This window comes from Salvelinus namaycush, chromosome 12 (genome assembly GCF_016432855.1).
Source record: "Salvelinus namaycush isolate Seneca chromosome 12, SaNama_1.0, whole genome shotgun sequence".
Classification (NCBI taxonomy): Eukaryota; Metazoa; Chordata; class Actinopteri; order Salmoniformes; family Salmonidae; genus Salvelinus; species Salvelinus namaycush.
The window spans coordinates 53,414,064-53,429,464 of record NC_052318.1 but is presented as its reverse complement, the minus strand read 5'-3'; the positions used below and the strand labels follow the sequence as shown (position 1 = coordinate 53,429,464).

Genomic DNA, 15,401 nt, shown 5'->3' with positions numbered 1-15,401 from the left:
ACAACACAAATAATATCTCCATGTGGTTGATGACCGCTACTAGCCAATGTCCATTTGAGTAAAGAAAAATGTCCATTTAAAATTGCAACCCCAGTTGAATGATTAGTCCCTTGGGCCAAAAAAATGTCACTGCCCCACTGATTTTTTCCAAAAATTATATCTTTGCATGAATGTGTTTCTTGAACGAATACAAGATCTGTGTTGCAGTCCTTAAAACAACAAAAAAATTGCTTCTCTCTTCAACAGGTTTCGTATCCCCCTGGCATTGATTGACATAAACTTCAAGTCCATATATATAGAAAGAAACATCCTATGCAAACTCAACTCCACCCTCTCTATAAAAAGTTGCTTCATATATGTATTAACAAAGTCTTAACTTGTAAACCAAAACACCACAATTCAAAACTAGAACGCTCAGTTCGCTGTGGGGAAGGCGCTACCTTGTAAACGTACCGGCGGAACAAATCACCCCGGTAGTATTTATTTTCCATCCGCGAAGAAGGCTCTGATTCCCATGTAGTATCCACCCTTTCCTTGATTTTTTGCCTGTTGGACGAGAGGCCACAACTTTGCATTTGCTGCTGCTGTCAGGTCCTCACCGAATCTAAATTATCTATCTTTCAGAAAGGCGCTTTCCTTTGCTTTCTTTCCTTTCTTTCAAACTGCATCTCTCGTTGTGCGAAAAGCAAACTTGTTGATGATCGAGCGGCTGCCGATGGCATCTTGCTTCATCCCAATACGATGAGCGACATCCACAGCCATGTCCATATATCCATCGGGGAGGTCCGGTGCCACCTATGCGCTTCACATTCTCACCGTGGTCCCCGGGGACACCGTAAAGCCGTAGCCCCCACCTTCTCCGGTATCGCTCTGCTTTAGCTAAGCCCTCTTGCTTGTCAGAGATGGTCTACTCCTGTGCAGTGCATTTATCAGAAGAAGCAGTGTTTGCAAGTTTAAGCTATATACTATTTTATGCATGATTCAGAGAGGTCTGGAGGTCAACGATTTTTCGTAGATAATTTTCTCCAGACCATTGGCTCTTTCGTTTATCTTTGCAGAGACAGCATCGATTGTTGACCTGGAGAATTAAAAAAATATATATAAAAAAATAAACAATGTTGACCTGGAGTTCGCGCAAAGACAATTATTTTTGTATTTTTGGGTGTGGGACTATTGACTGGATTTTCTAAATCAACCGAATGTCCAGATTCCTCAATTTCTTCACATGAGGAATCAGGTGGAGGTTTTTCTCCGGTGTATGATCAAATTAGCGGTGTTCTCTATTGTGTTTACTATAAACCAAGTTGTTATATTTAAGTAAGTTTTTATTTTTGTAAAAAACTACTTTATATCGAAGGAGTGCCTTTGATTTGACAGCCTGCCCATGCGCAGTTCGGAGCTAGACTACCTTTAGACCTGATTATGTGTTTCTACGCATGAGCATAGCCAACGTCGCTGCGATATGACATCGCCGACAAGTGTGATCGGGATTTCTATGGAGAAGCCGTTTCAGACGATCTTCATATTGTACTGTGAAAGTGTCTATGTATTAAAGGGAATTTACAACTAACCCAAGATAGACCACAGCCTGTCGTTTCCAATGGGAACAAATGAGCCATAGTGGGCAGAACAAGCAAGGAAAGAGGGTTAGAGCCAATCATGAGTTAGCGAGATCCTATTGGCGCGTTCTAGCAGATATTTGCATATTGCCGTTAGGGAGCGCCTACCCTGAAATACGTGTGCAATAAAAAAATCCATCTATTCTCCCACTGCCGTCCACTGGGCTTCCTCTCATCACCATATTTGGTAGTGAGTGGGAAGCGGCAAACCGGATGCTTCACACTTATACATCCGTTTAAATATCTGTCTCATTATTCTAGCTGTGGTAGTGCCTTTATGGCAACTGTCCCGTACACCGTCAGTGGAGTCAAACGACTGCATCCGGTCTTTAGGAGGAATGGAAAGAGAGCATGTGATGTTACTTTTGGACGTTAACATCCATTAACAAGGGCAAACTCCATCTTAACTCCTCCTCCACGTTTACTCGATTGGTTGAACAGTGCAAAAGAGAACCTCCCCGATAGTTATTTTCTCTCGTCAGGACCAGAAAGAAATAAACACCGTTCAGGCGTTTCTTTTAAGAATGCTGAATTACTCTACTTAGGTTGTGTTGTACGACAGTAGATACGGCTGAACTTCAGACTGGTGACAAGACAACACCATAGTTAAACTCGTTTAAATTACACAATTTATCTTGTTTGAGCGGCTTGTGTTGAGAAGTTGAGTTTCCTCTATTTTGCAGTTGCACAATACAACGGACCTTTCTTTTTCAGAGACTCTCGGCAGTTAAGGTGAGTGATATTCACATTCGATTCCGTGAAGTTTTGGGTATACAAAACTACTACCAATTGCGCTTCCTGGGTATTCACAATTCACTGGAGGTAGTAATACTGTTGATTTAACCAGAGGTGTATTAATTAGGCCGATTCGGTTGCAAAACGTTTCTTAAAGGGAAGCAAACTGAACGAAACGGGGAGGGTCCTACCTGAATTTGTCCCTCGTTTTAGTTGCAAAATTGTCTCCCATTTTAATTACATAACGGAATGCAGCTGTTTGAGCTAATGATTACACCCCTGTTCACCGGAGGTGCTGTTTTTTATTTTTTCAGTGTTGACCGCTGGCCTAGCTAGCTTACATAACCCTAGCTGATTTTTGGAAATTAGCTTGTCAAAAAATGTTAAATACAATTTAAATGTACTTCGATTGAATGTAGGCTTGGAATGTCGATTGAATGTAGGCTTGGAATGTATCATCTAATGGAAAGTATATTTAAACATAATTTCCCAACTTTGGTTTGTTGTAGTTCCTCAGCAAGTTCAGTTTCTCTTAGCCTGAAGACCCAAGAATTGCAAATAATTATATGTCGGGCAGAAATTAGCGTTCAGATCAGGGAAGATTCCTCTCATGACCTCTACAAACCAGAATGTTGAATAAAATGATGCTTCACTGGTTGTCCATGTGGTTGGTCCTTTTGGAGGCAGGAATGTGAGACAAATATCCACATCAATCAGACATTCAGTATGCTAGTTTGTGTAAATATATCTTGTTTTTAATTTCAATACTAATGCAATTCACATGTGACAAACACTTGCACTATATGGCAGTGCCTAACAGACCAGCAAACCTCTTCCAACTGAGGGCTTTGGTGGACTAAATTCGACTATTGTTTACATATTGTGCATCACAAGCAATGCCTCAACAGATTGAAAATACAAGGGACAGAACCTACCAACACCGCAAAAAGTAGGGTAAACGCCTTCCTTTCTCCACCTCCTACTGCCAAAAGGACCAACAAAATATACAACCAGTACATGGGGCGGCAGGTAGCCTAGCGGTTAAGAGCGTTGGGCCAGTAATCAAAAGGTTGCTGGCTTGAATCGCCGAGACGGCAAATGGAAAAAATCTTCTGTTCTGCCCTTGAGAAAGTCAGTTAACCCCCAACAACATCTCTCTGATTCAGAGGGCTTGGGTTAAATGTGGAAGACAAATTTCAGTTGGATGCATTCAAATAAAATGTTATTTCTCACATGTGCAGAATACAACTGGTGTGGACTTGACAGTGAAACGCTTACTTAGTTGTGCAACTGACTAGGAATTCCTTAAAGTAAATGTAATTGTAGTCAATATTCTGGCTTGTAGAGACTTGCATCTTTTTTTGTGACTTTCAGACTGATATTCATGGTGTAACCATTGTAACAGTCTGATGTTTAGGCAAAGTTCCTCTCTGCTTACCTCATTTCAAAATAGAAGTTCCCCACAAGTTCTTGCTTTTTGTGCATGTGCAGGACTTTTATTTTTGATATGAGTGAAGCAGAGAGGAAGTGGGTCCACAACAGACCCAGATTTGCTAAGTCTGTTTACGTTCTATTCAGGTTTTTTTTTCTTTCTCTACCCACCCCGCATAAGGACCAAACCTACGGACAATCGGCAGAGTAAGTTGAAATAGAATTTTGGCAGACTATTGCGTTTTTTTTTGCAAGCTAATTCCTATCAACGCTAGTGTGTAAATACTTGTGTTTCTAAAAGCAGCTAACTTCACCCTACCCCTCATGACCAGATGTTCACTGGTTATTCTGCCTGGTCTGTTATGTCATTTACAGTGACAAGAAAAAGTATGTGAACCCTTTGGAAATACCTGGATTTCTGCGTAAATTGATCATAACATTTTATCTGATCTTCATCTAGGTCACAACAATAGACAAACACGGTCTGCTTAAAGTAATGACACATAAACAATTATACATGTTCATGTCTTTATTGAACATACTGTGTAAACATTCACAGTGCAGGGTGGAGAAATTATGTGAACCCTTGGATTTAATAACGGGTTGACCCGCCTTTGACAGCAATTTTGGACCATTCCTCTTTACAAAACTGTTTCAGTTCAGCAATATTCTTGGGATGTCTGGTGTGAACTGCTCTCTTGATGTCATGCCACAGCATCTCAATCGGGTTGAAGTCAGGACTCTTACTGGGCCACTCCAGAAGGTGTATTTTCTTCTGTTGAAGCCATTCTGTTGTTGATTTACTTCTGTGTTTTGGGTCGTTGTCCTGTTGCATAACCCAACTTCTGTTGAGCTTCAATTGGTGGACAGATAGCCTATTCTCCTGCGAAATGTCTTGATAAACTTGGGATTGAATTTTTCCATCTGATGGCAAGCTGTCCATGCCCTGAGGCAGCAAAGCAGTCCCAAACCATGATGCTCCCTCCACCATACTTTACAGTTGGGATGAGGTTTTGATGTTGGTGTGCTGTGCCCTTTTTTCTCCACACATAGTGTTGTGTGTTCCTTCCAAACAACTCAATTGTAGTTTTATCTGTCCACAGAATATTTTGCCAGTAGCGCTGTGGAACATCCAGGTGCACTTTTGCAAACTTCAGACCGCAGTGGCTTCTTCTGTGGTGTCCTCCCATGGACACCATTCTTGTTTAGTGTTTTATGTATTGTGGACTCGTCAACAGAGATGTTAGCATGTTCCAGAGATTTCTGTAAGTCTTTAGCTGACACTGATTCTTCTTAACCTCATTGAGCATTCTGCGCTGTGCTCTTGCAGTCTTCTTTGCAGGACGGCCACTCCTAGGGAGAGTAGCAACAGTGCTGAACTTTCTCCATTTATAGACCATGTGTCTTACTGCTGACTGATGAACATCAAGGCTTTTAGAGATACTCAACAATTCTTAATCTTATGTCTTCTGAGATCTCTTTTGTTCGAGGCATGGTTCACATCAGGCAATGCTTCTTGTGAATAGTAAACTCAATTTTTTTGAGTTTTTTTATAGGGCAAGGCAGCTCTAAGCAACATCTCCAATCTCGTCTCATTGATTGGACTCCAATTAGCTTTTGGAGGAGTCATTAGCCTAGGGGTTCACATACTTTTTCTAACCTACACTGTGAATGTTTAAATTATGTATTCAATATAGACAAGAAAAATACAATTTGTGTGTTATTAGTTTAAGCACACTGTTTGTCTATTGTTGTGACTTAGATGAAGATCAGATCAAATCTGATGACCAATTTATGCAGAAATCCAGGTAATTCCAAAAGGTTCACCTACTTTTTCTTGCCACTGTAGGTTAACATCCTGGAGCTCAGTGTCCGATAGAGAATCGTGGAATAATCCTACACACACACACACACACGTTCTGAGCTATCACATACCTGGCAATCTCTAACACACACATTTAGGGCAGTTCTGGACTGTTTTTCGACAGTGCATTCTCACATAGCCTTGCTAATCCCATCCCTATGGTCACACACTGTTGAAGTCCTGCATTCAAATAGGCCTTGCTATGTTTGTGGTTGAGGGCTCCTGACTGGTTGTACAGATCTAGCCAATCCGTCCATAGAACTCCAGCGGAGATTAACGTTGACTTAACTATTTAATTGTAATCCAATAATGGAAATAGTGGATTCGATTCGGCGCCCATGTTGGCTTTAAGACACGGTTACAACGCACACTATAGAACAAAATAAATGGCAACTGTCGCCTTATTGCGCACCTGATGCTGGCTATGTCATTGGAAATGAAAGGGGAAGCGCAGTGTCTGGACTAGACTGAATGAATTCAAAACCTTCTCATTCGTGGTCGTCACACTACTCATGCTGAAATAACAGCCTATATAATGTACATAATAATAATCATTTATTATTTACCAATTTCTGTCCAGTGTTCACATTCAACATCCTCATCTGTCAGAAATGTAACAAGTTGCCTCCAGGGTGGCGCAGTGGTCTAGAGCACTGCATCGCAGTGCTAGCTGCGCCACCAGAGTCTCTGGGTTCGCGCCCAGGCTCTGTCGCAGCCGGCCGCGACCGGGAGGTCCGTGGGGCGACGCACACTTGGCATAGCGTCGTCCGGGTTAGGGAGGGTTTGGCCGGTAGGGATATCCTTGTCTCATCGCGCTCCAGTGACTCCTGTGGCGGGCCGGGCGCAGTGCGCGCTAACCGAGGGGGGCGGGTGCACGGTGTTTCCTCCGACACATTGGTGCGGCTGGCTTCCGGGTTGGAGGTGCGCTGTGTTAAGAAGCAGTGCGGCTTGGTTGGGTTGTGCTTCGGAGGACGCATGGCTTTCGACCTTCGTCTCTCCCGAGCCCATACGGGAGTTGTAGCGATGAGACAAGATAGTAATTACTAGCGATTGGATACCATGAAAATTGGGGAGAAAAGGGGATAACATTTTTTTTTAAAGAAAAGAAAAAAAGAAATGTAACAAGTTGGCTAGCTAGTACTCCAATTCAGAAAGTGGGTGTTGCCTCCCTGTTTCAACCAGAGGCCCAGTCTTCCACATCCACTGAACAGACAGGAGAAGAGAGCCAATGAGACTGCTCTGTAGCCTACTCTTCATTCTGGGACAGATTACATTTGAGTCCCTAATGGCACCCTATTTCCTATATAGTGCACTACATTAGACCAGAGTGTCATTCCATTTGATTTCAATAACTTTCGACAACCTGTTTGTAAGCTTTTAAATAATATCAAAATGGTGGGGAATGCAAAATGGGCCAACTTTGAGCACCTCTATCTCCTAAATGTTTTGGCATTGTTAGGTTCTAAATGAACCTGTTAACACTCAAGGACGACTAGTAAAGCTTAAACCAAGTTTATTCACCTATTGGGTCATACAGCTGTATAAAACAAATACATGGTTCCACCAGTGGTAGTGTATACAGTTGAAGTCGGAAGTTTACATACACCTTAGCCAAATACATTTAAACTCAGGTTTTCACAATTCCTGACATTTAATCCTAGTAGAAATTCCCTGTTTTAGGTCAGTAGGATCACCACTTTATTTTAAGAATGTGGAATGTCAGAATAATAGTAGAGAGAATGATTTATTTCAGCTTTTATTTCTTTCATCACATTCCCAGTGGGTCAGAAGTTTACATACACTCAATTAGTATTTGATACCATTGCCTTTAAATTGTTTAACTTGGGTCAAATGTTTCAGGTAGCCTTCCACAAGCTCCCACAATAAGTTGGGTGAATTTTGGCCCATTCCTCCTGACAGAGCTGGTGTAACTGAGTCAGGTTTGTGGGCCTCCTTGCTCGCACACGCTTTTTCAGCTCTGCCCACAAATTTTATATAGGTTTGAGGTCAGGGCTTTGTGATGGCCACTCCAATACATTGACGTTGTTGTCATTAAGCCATTTTGCCACAACTTTGGAAGTATGTTTGGGGTCATTGTCCATTTGGAAGACCCATTTGCGACAAAGCTTTAACTTCCTGACTGATGTCTTGAGCTGTTGCTTCAATAAATCCACATAATTTTCCTGCCTCATGATGCCTTCTATTTTGTGAAGTGCACCAGTCCCTCCTGCAGCAAAGCACCCCCACAACATGATACTGCCACCCCCGTGCTTCACGGTTAGGATGGTGTTCTTCGACTTGCAAGCCTTCCCCTTTTTCTTCCAAACATATTGATGGTCAGAGGACTCTCCCGAGCACTTTGGGGAGTTGCAGCGATGAGAAAAGATTGTAAGCACGAAATCTGGGAGTAAAAAGGCGAAGAAAAAAAACAAGTGTGGATGTAAACCCTTATTACTCCCTTCAGGGGATCTGACCTCAACCTCTCCTTTGCCTAATCCACAGATGTCCATCCGCTTCCCCTATAGCAATCCTGTGATCTCCTCCCGTCCACCCAACACATTCCAAAGCCATCTGTCTTTCTACGGAGACCCATTACCTCCTGACATAAAACCCAGTTTCTTTCACTCCTTATACACTATGCGTCTGATCTATCATTCTCTAATATCTCAATGTTCAAAGTTTACCCTGAATCCAACACTAGGAAGAAACCTGGAGAGGAACCATACTCTTGAGGGGTGGCCATTCCTCTTCTGGCTGTGCCGGGTGGCGATTTATAAGAGTACTTCGAGATGATCAAACATTGATAAATAAGGAGCAGCAGGGTCAAATAATAATCAGTGGTTGTAGAGGGTGCAACAGTTCAGCACCTCAGGAGTAAATGTCAGTTGGCTTTTCATAGCTGAGCATTGAGGTAGAGTGGGAGAGAGCATACTTAAGTTCACACAGGACACCAGATAAGACAGGAGAATTGCACCAGATAGGACAGACTGACCCTAGCCTCCCTGCACATAGACTATTGCAGAATAGATACTGGAAGCTGAAACGGGGGGGCGGGAACACCGTGGCCCCGTCCGACGTTACCCCCATGACAGGGCCATCCAGGCAGGATATAACCACATCCACTTTGCCAAATCACTGCCCCCACACCACTAGAGGGATATCAACAGAGAAGGATGGGAGAAACTCGCCAAATACAGGTGTCACGCTTGTAACGTCATATTCAACAAGAATCAGGGCTGTAACCGCTGCCAAAGGTACTTCAACAAAGTACTAAGTAAAGGGTCTGAATACTTATGTAAATGTGATATTTGTTTTTTTAATTAATTTGCCAAAATGTCTAAACCTGTTTTTTTGCTTTGTCATTATGGGGTGTTGTGTGTGTAGATTGACGGGGGAAAATCTATTGAATCCGTTTTAGAATAAGGCTGTAACGGAAAGGGGTCTGAATACTTTCCAAATGCACTGTAATTTTAATTAATTATAGGTCATATTTCATAGAAATCTTAACACAGGACAGTTACTTTGAAGTACTTCGCTAATACAGAGACCACATGTACTTGTACAAAGCATTTGTACCTAGGCCTTTCAGAAGGGAATGAACAAAAATGTATAAATTAGGCTACACAGTCTTTGTAAATGTTTTAGGTACATTTTTGTTTTGGGTGCAAACTCTGCGTTAACACTGTGTAAACTCTTAGTAGCCTAAAACTAGCTAGCAGAGTAAATATAACTGTTGATTGTTGCAGCATGTGAGGATCGGCATTCGGCAGGCTTTTGATTCAGTTTAGTAGTGACTCATAGGATCTTAAACAAATTGCTTTGCATTGTAGTGTGGCTGAGCAAGCTGTCACTGTAGAAAAACATGGAACAGTAGCATTTAGTGGCTTTACATGAGTGTGACAATGAGGGATAGAGGAAAGAAAGAAACTGAGCTGAGAAGAAAGGGAGAGCATTGAGTTGATGGCATTTACGAGAAGGCAGCGTAACTGTGTAGTTAGTGGCTCTCCAAATGCAGGATGTGGAATATGAATGTTGCAGAAATCCAACTGCACACTCTCTTCTGTATCTCTTGGGCAGCTAGTTCAGTCATTCGTTGGGGAGTTCAATGACAGGACACATGCAGGAAGCTACAATTGTTCTGAAATTGTTCCAAAATGTAATGCGTAATAATTATGTAATAACATAGCGTGTTTTGTATGTGGTCACCAGAAGAAATAATATAAATTAAAAACAAAAATAAAAATAAGCCTTTCCTAAGGGTATTGTTGACGTGTGTGTGTTGCAGGTCCAGTATGGTGGATCAAGGATATGTACAGGGCTGGCACCCAGCTGGAAAGGACCCCTCTCAGAGCCACCTGGGGGGGTCCTAGACCGCCAGCGACGACGGGTCTCTACGTTCCTCACTACGTTATTTTCTACCCAAAGGCCTCAGTCATTCTCCCTTGCCCCTCTCTCAACCCTCTAGGTCTCAACCCACAGATTTTATACCAAATCATACCCCAAGCTCCTACTCTTAACTCCAGTCCACAGCCCATAAACCTCCAGTCTAACTGACCATGAGGGGACAGAAGGTGAGCATGTTATTGGGCTGTGCTCTCCTCTGCTCCGCCTCTCTCCTCTACCTGGGCCTGAGTGGCATCGACTGCCCTCCCCCTGACCACGCCCACCGCCATACCTGGGCAGATGCCCACCTGGGCTCCACCAATCAGAGCCAAGCATCTCCCATTTACTATGGCGAGGACACACCCCTCATTTTCATTGGTGGGTTCCCTCGGAGCGGCACCACACTGATGCGGGCCATGCTGGATGCCCACAATGCAGTGCGTTGCGGGGAGGAGACACGGGTGATCCCGCGTCTCCTTGCCATGCGTGCCACCTGGAGTCGCTCGGCCAGAGAGCGGGTCAGACTGGACGAGGCCGGGGTCACTGACCAGGTGTTGGACTCAGCAGTGCGGGCGTTCTTACTGGAGGTTAGCCATGGTGTTTGTCTCTCCTGTTTGTCTTCTCACTTTACATCAGGTCATCCTGAAACATGGGAAGGTTTGCCTAGGCTGGGATGCTGCAGTGTAATTAAATTGTAACTGCACCATTTTCTATAGCTTTGCGACTTGATTCATTGCTTGATTGATTGATTTCTTCCACCAGGTAATAATAGGTCATGGGGAGCCAGCAGCCAGGCTCTGTAACAAGGATCCATTTGCTCTGAAGTCTCTGTCCTACCTGGCCCGTATTTTCCCCCAGGCCAAGTTTGTTCTCATGCTACGGGATGGAAGGGCTACCGTCCACTCCATGATCTCACGCAAGGTAGCAACTGCTGTTGTGTGGGGTGGGGGAGGGGGTTCCCTCTGCATGCTGTGGTCTGATGAGCTTCCATTCATGAGCTCTCCAGACACTTCACTCTCTTCTCTATATTTCTCTTTAACACAGACTCCTTCTCCCTCCTCTCTTCTTGCAGGTGACCATCTCTGGTTTTGACCTGACTAGTTACAGGGACTGTCTAACTAAGTGGAGCCGTGCGATGGAGGGCATGTACTCCCAGTGCCAGGGGGCGCCTGAGGGCAGCTGTCTGCCTGTGCGCTACGAGCACCTGGTACTGCACCCAGAGGAAGAGATGAGGAAGCTGCTGAGCTTCCTGGGGTTGCCGTGGGACCCGGCCGTGCTACACCACGAAGACCTCATTGGCAAGGCCGGTGGAGTGTCGCTGTCCAAGTGAGCGAAAGAGAGCGAGTTTGTCTTTATGTACATGCATGACAAGCACCCTCCTAAGAATCATTATTTCCTTTCCCCTTTAACCTTTGCTGTAGAAGATTATGGCTCACAGGTGTACTTAGTATTACTCCTTACACAGGATTCACACATTACACAGTCTGTCTTCACAACGCACACGTCTCTCTCTCACTTACACACTGCCTCAATAAATACACATAGACACATACAGAAATTCCCTGCTCAATCTCACACACACACACACACACATACCTCACCCGCTTGTCTCATCTTCTGGTGATTGCATACCAGACGTTTGATGCGTTATGGTATAGTTCGCAATAAAGAGATGCCTGAAGAATAGGTAGTTATCTTCCATTTCCGAATGATAGAATAAGTGGACACTGACAATGCTCATGAAGCGTACAGGGGTCAGTCACAGTCTGGTTTTTCCAGCTGTGCGGTGCAGTACAGACCTGGGTTAAAATACTATTTGACATTTTCAAATACTTTTAGTGTCTGCTCTTGTTTGCCTGGAGTGCCAAATGGACAGGGTTTTCTTTTCACCTTTTTGACTATTCTGCTCAAACAATCCCAGATAAAGTATTTTAAATGAGTTCAAATAGCATTTGAAGCCAGGTCTGGAGCTGTATGTATGTATGAGGGTTTAATGGAAGGTTTAGAAGAGAGATGAGACATAATGTGAAGCCAGCTGTGGTAGTCAGTGAGCTGCTTTATATAATACTTCTGTCTTATGCAATCATTACATCTTGTCATAACCATATGCACCTCTCAAAGCCAGGACAAAAATAGATGCGCGCACACACGCATTGGAATTAGTCTAGACCCTTGTAGGTTGGAGAGGTCAGGTGGAGAATCAAGTCTCACACAAACACACAGACACTAATGTTATATCTGTCTGTTCTCCCCCTGTAGAGTGGAGCGGTCCACAGACCAGGTCGTGAACCCTGTAAACACAGACGCCCTCTCTAAGTGGGTGGGTCACATCCCCTCTGATGTGCTGCGTGAGATGGATGACATCGCCCCCATGCTCGCCCGCCTCGGCTACGACCCCCTTGCAAACCCCCCAGACTACACCCGGCCAGACCCCATCATAGCCCCCAACAACTACACACTGGTGAGACCTGACTCACCAAATCAGAATTTACATCCTTTCATATTTGTATTCTTATGGACAGTATCATTTGTAAGGGAGACGCGTACAGATGGAAAGTCTGATAGGAAGGGCAACATGCATATCCTCGTGATGCTGGAAATGAAGAACCCCAATGCTCAGTGATCATAAATAAGTAATATACTCCTGCACCACAGGAGACTGGTGAGGGAAGGACTGCTCATAATGGCTGGAATGGATTAAGTGGAATGGTATCCAACACATGGAAACCATGTCTTTATGTTTGATACCAATCCATTAATTCCGTTCCAGCCATTACGATGAGCCCGTCCTCCCCTATTAAGGAGCCACCTGTGTCATGCACATATTTTCATATCTGCATGTGCTCTTCCTTAAAGACTGATGCTGATTTTCCTCTCCTCAGCTTCAGAGAACAGAAATCCTACATCCCAGTTAGGTGGAAAAGAAAGGAGGAGGAGGTATACACAATGCACTTTGGACATTCTAGAACCCTCTCCAGTTCCACGCTACTTTCCCATTGGCTCTCAGCCCACCATCAACCCCACTGAAGAGGATTCTAAACTGCATCTGTGTTTTTGCTTAGGCCACTGTGACCGTTAGCCTATGTTGTGTTATTTCAGTGGAATGAGGGCATCAAATATGGATCCGTTTATTGCGCCACAATTCTGTGGGACAGTGGATGCCACTGTGTGGGAACTCCGGTGCCTCTTCCCTTGACTCATTCTCAGGAAAGTCCCCTGTCTGAAATTCTGCCTCCACTCCCTCCACAGACCCCTCCATGTACCAATAGTGTTGCAGTGTAATGTGAATTTGTACCACAATTGTTGAACCTGGTACCATTTCTATGTTTCTTATTAACTTCCTGTCACTCATCCAAAATCTGTGAACATGTTTTTGGAAAGATCTGCGAGAGTGTGTGTGTGTATATATATGTGTAAGTAGGCATACATTTATATTTTTCAAGATGTCATGTTTATTTTCTTAATAAATTATTTTGTTGGAGCATTCATTCAGTATTAGATTTTGTAGCTTGTTTTGTCAAAATAAATAAGGCAAATCACTGTATAACAAGTATTTGTCTGTAAGCATTTATTTCAGGTTTCTTTGCTAAGGACTTACAGTACCCACCAAAATCAGCCTAAGGTTTATCTTTAAGTGTTTTATGGTGGATATTTTTTTCCCGTACTGCCGGTAAAGCACTGTATGTTGTCAATGTGTATATAATGTTTTTTTTTTAAGAAGAATCTTATCACCGCTGAAACTCAATGCAGGGCACTACGATTAATGTACGCAAGTAACTCAACATAATAAAATCTAGCTAGGGAAAGCAAGCATAAAACAATTGAATTTACACAATTCAAAAATCTGTCATTCTCACATACTCTACATCAACTCTTCTACTCATCATTGAGCCCAGTTTTTTACTTATTCTTTCAAAAAAAATGGAAAGTTTAGTTTGGACCCCCTCTGTCAGAGGGGGACCTTTCCAGCAGAGCGTCAGGTTAGTATGATGGATTCCAGGGGCTCACGAACAGGTGGCTGGGGCTCTACGTCCAGGGGCGAGATGGTCATGAAAAGGCTCCTCAAGGCTTTCTACATCCAGGAAGCAGAGCAGGCTCTCCAGTTCTGTACCAGCTGTGTTGGGGTGTGTGACGGTTTGGCCTCGTTTCGTTATGCCTGGGTTGGACTGTGGCAGATGGGTCCTTGTCCAGGTCTTCTGTGGACTCAGAAGGGGACATTTCTTTGTCAAAGGTCCCTGCAGGTCATCAACTGTCGATTAGTGTCTGTTCTCGATCGCCTCAGCCTGGCCTTTCTGTCCACCACAGGAGGAACTCCCTAGGCTCCGCAATGTCCATCCCTGACTTAATAGTGGTCTGTCTTTCCTTTCCCTTTTTCAGGAACTCTGCTATCTCGGTTAGTTTCTTCTCAAAGTCCATGCCCATCTCCTGCATTGCTCACTCCTCTCTGTATCAGCTGCCCTCTAAACTCCTCAAACTGGGAACTGATCTTGGCTTTGAGTCGGCTGTTTCTCTCCCGTGTGCTCGCCGTGATGCCTTGCTCGCTCTCCAGGGAGTTGGAATGATAAACAGATCGGGGACCACGCTAGGAGTGTCTATTGAAATAATGAGAGGGGGAAAAAGTATTTATACAATATAGCACTATAGGAGTCATTTTATGACATTTAATTGTAGTAGTTTAGTAGTAGACACTCCATACTGTTCAAGAAAATTCATGCATTATAATATAACATTATGAAAAGAAGTCTTCGCACCTTTGAAGAAAATGCAGCCGTGCAACCTTATAACAGACGCAAGTTTGTGGTGCATGGGCTAACCTTCCGGCCCAGAACAACCTTTATTCGTCAAAGCATACAGCCAAATACAGTGATATGCTGTGGTCTATTGTGTTTACCAGGATCCTCTGACTAAGGTAGTTGATGTTCATTGAAAACTTGGTCGTTGTTGTTGACCAAACACTTAGCATGTTGATAGAACATTGATTTGCCTCTCAATTAGGAGTTCCAGAAATGGAGAGAGAGAGATAATGTATCTATATCAAAGTATTTAATAAGTGCTGAACTCAACAGCAATATAGACTCTATGCATCATCAAGAGATAATGGTAGGGGAAAACCGTTGACAGTGAACTTTGCTGTGGAGGTCACCTTCATTGTTGTAGGATAGTTGGGTCATTTCCTAGGACAAAACCGAAGCGCTGACACCTTCATAGAATGAATGTTTGGGTAACTGTTGATATGTTGCACGGACTAAATGTGTATTTCTCTCTTCCTCTTTGCTGTTAATCCCCCTCTATCCAGCAAGGAACATTCACAGCATGTATCAAATGCAATAACTACAGTATCTCTGGCGCAGAGATCTTCTTAAATTACT

The 15,401-nt window shown here is 43.5% G+C and overlaps 1 protein-coding gene across 3 annotated transcripts; it reads left to right on the top strand.

Annotated features, from left to right (window-relative positions):
• The first annotated feature begins 1,961 nt into the window (after window positions 1-1,961).
• tpst1l (tyrosylprotein sulfotransferase 1, like) lies at window positions 1,962-13,583 on the top strand. Of its 3 annotated transcripts, none has more exons than XM_039006048.1 (6): window positions 1,962-2,351; window positions 3,933-3,992; window positions 9,935-10,619; window positions 10,795-10,953; window positions 11,105-11,358; window positions 12,292-13,583. In XM_039006048.1, the coding sequence occupies exons 3-6, from the start codon at window positions 10,206-10,208 to the stop codon at window positions 12,653-12,655; spliced, it is 1,191 nt and encodes a 396-aa protein (XP_038861976.1). In that variant the 5' UTR covers window positions 1,962-2,351; window positions 3,933-3,992; window positions 9,935-10,205; the 3' UTR covers window positions 12,656-13,583. The 3 variants fall into 3 exon arrangements, with proteins under 3 accessions (XP_038861976.1, XP_038861975.1, XP_038861977.1); XM_039006049.1 differs by lacking the exon at window positions 3,933-3,992 and having other exon boundaries at window positions 1,972-2,351; window positions 12,292-12,493; window positions 12,915-13,583; XM_039006047.1 differs by lacking the exon at window positions 3,933-3,992.
• Window positions 13,584-15,401: the final 1,818 nt, after the last annotated feature.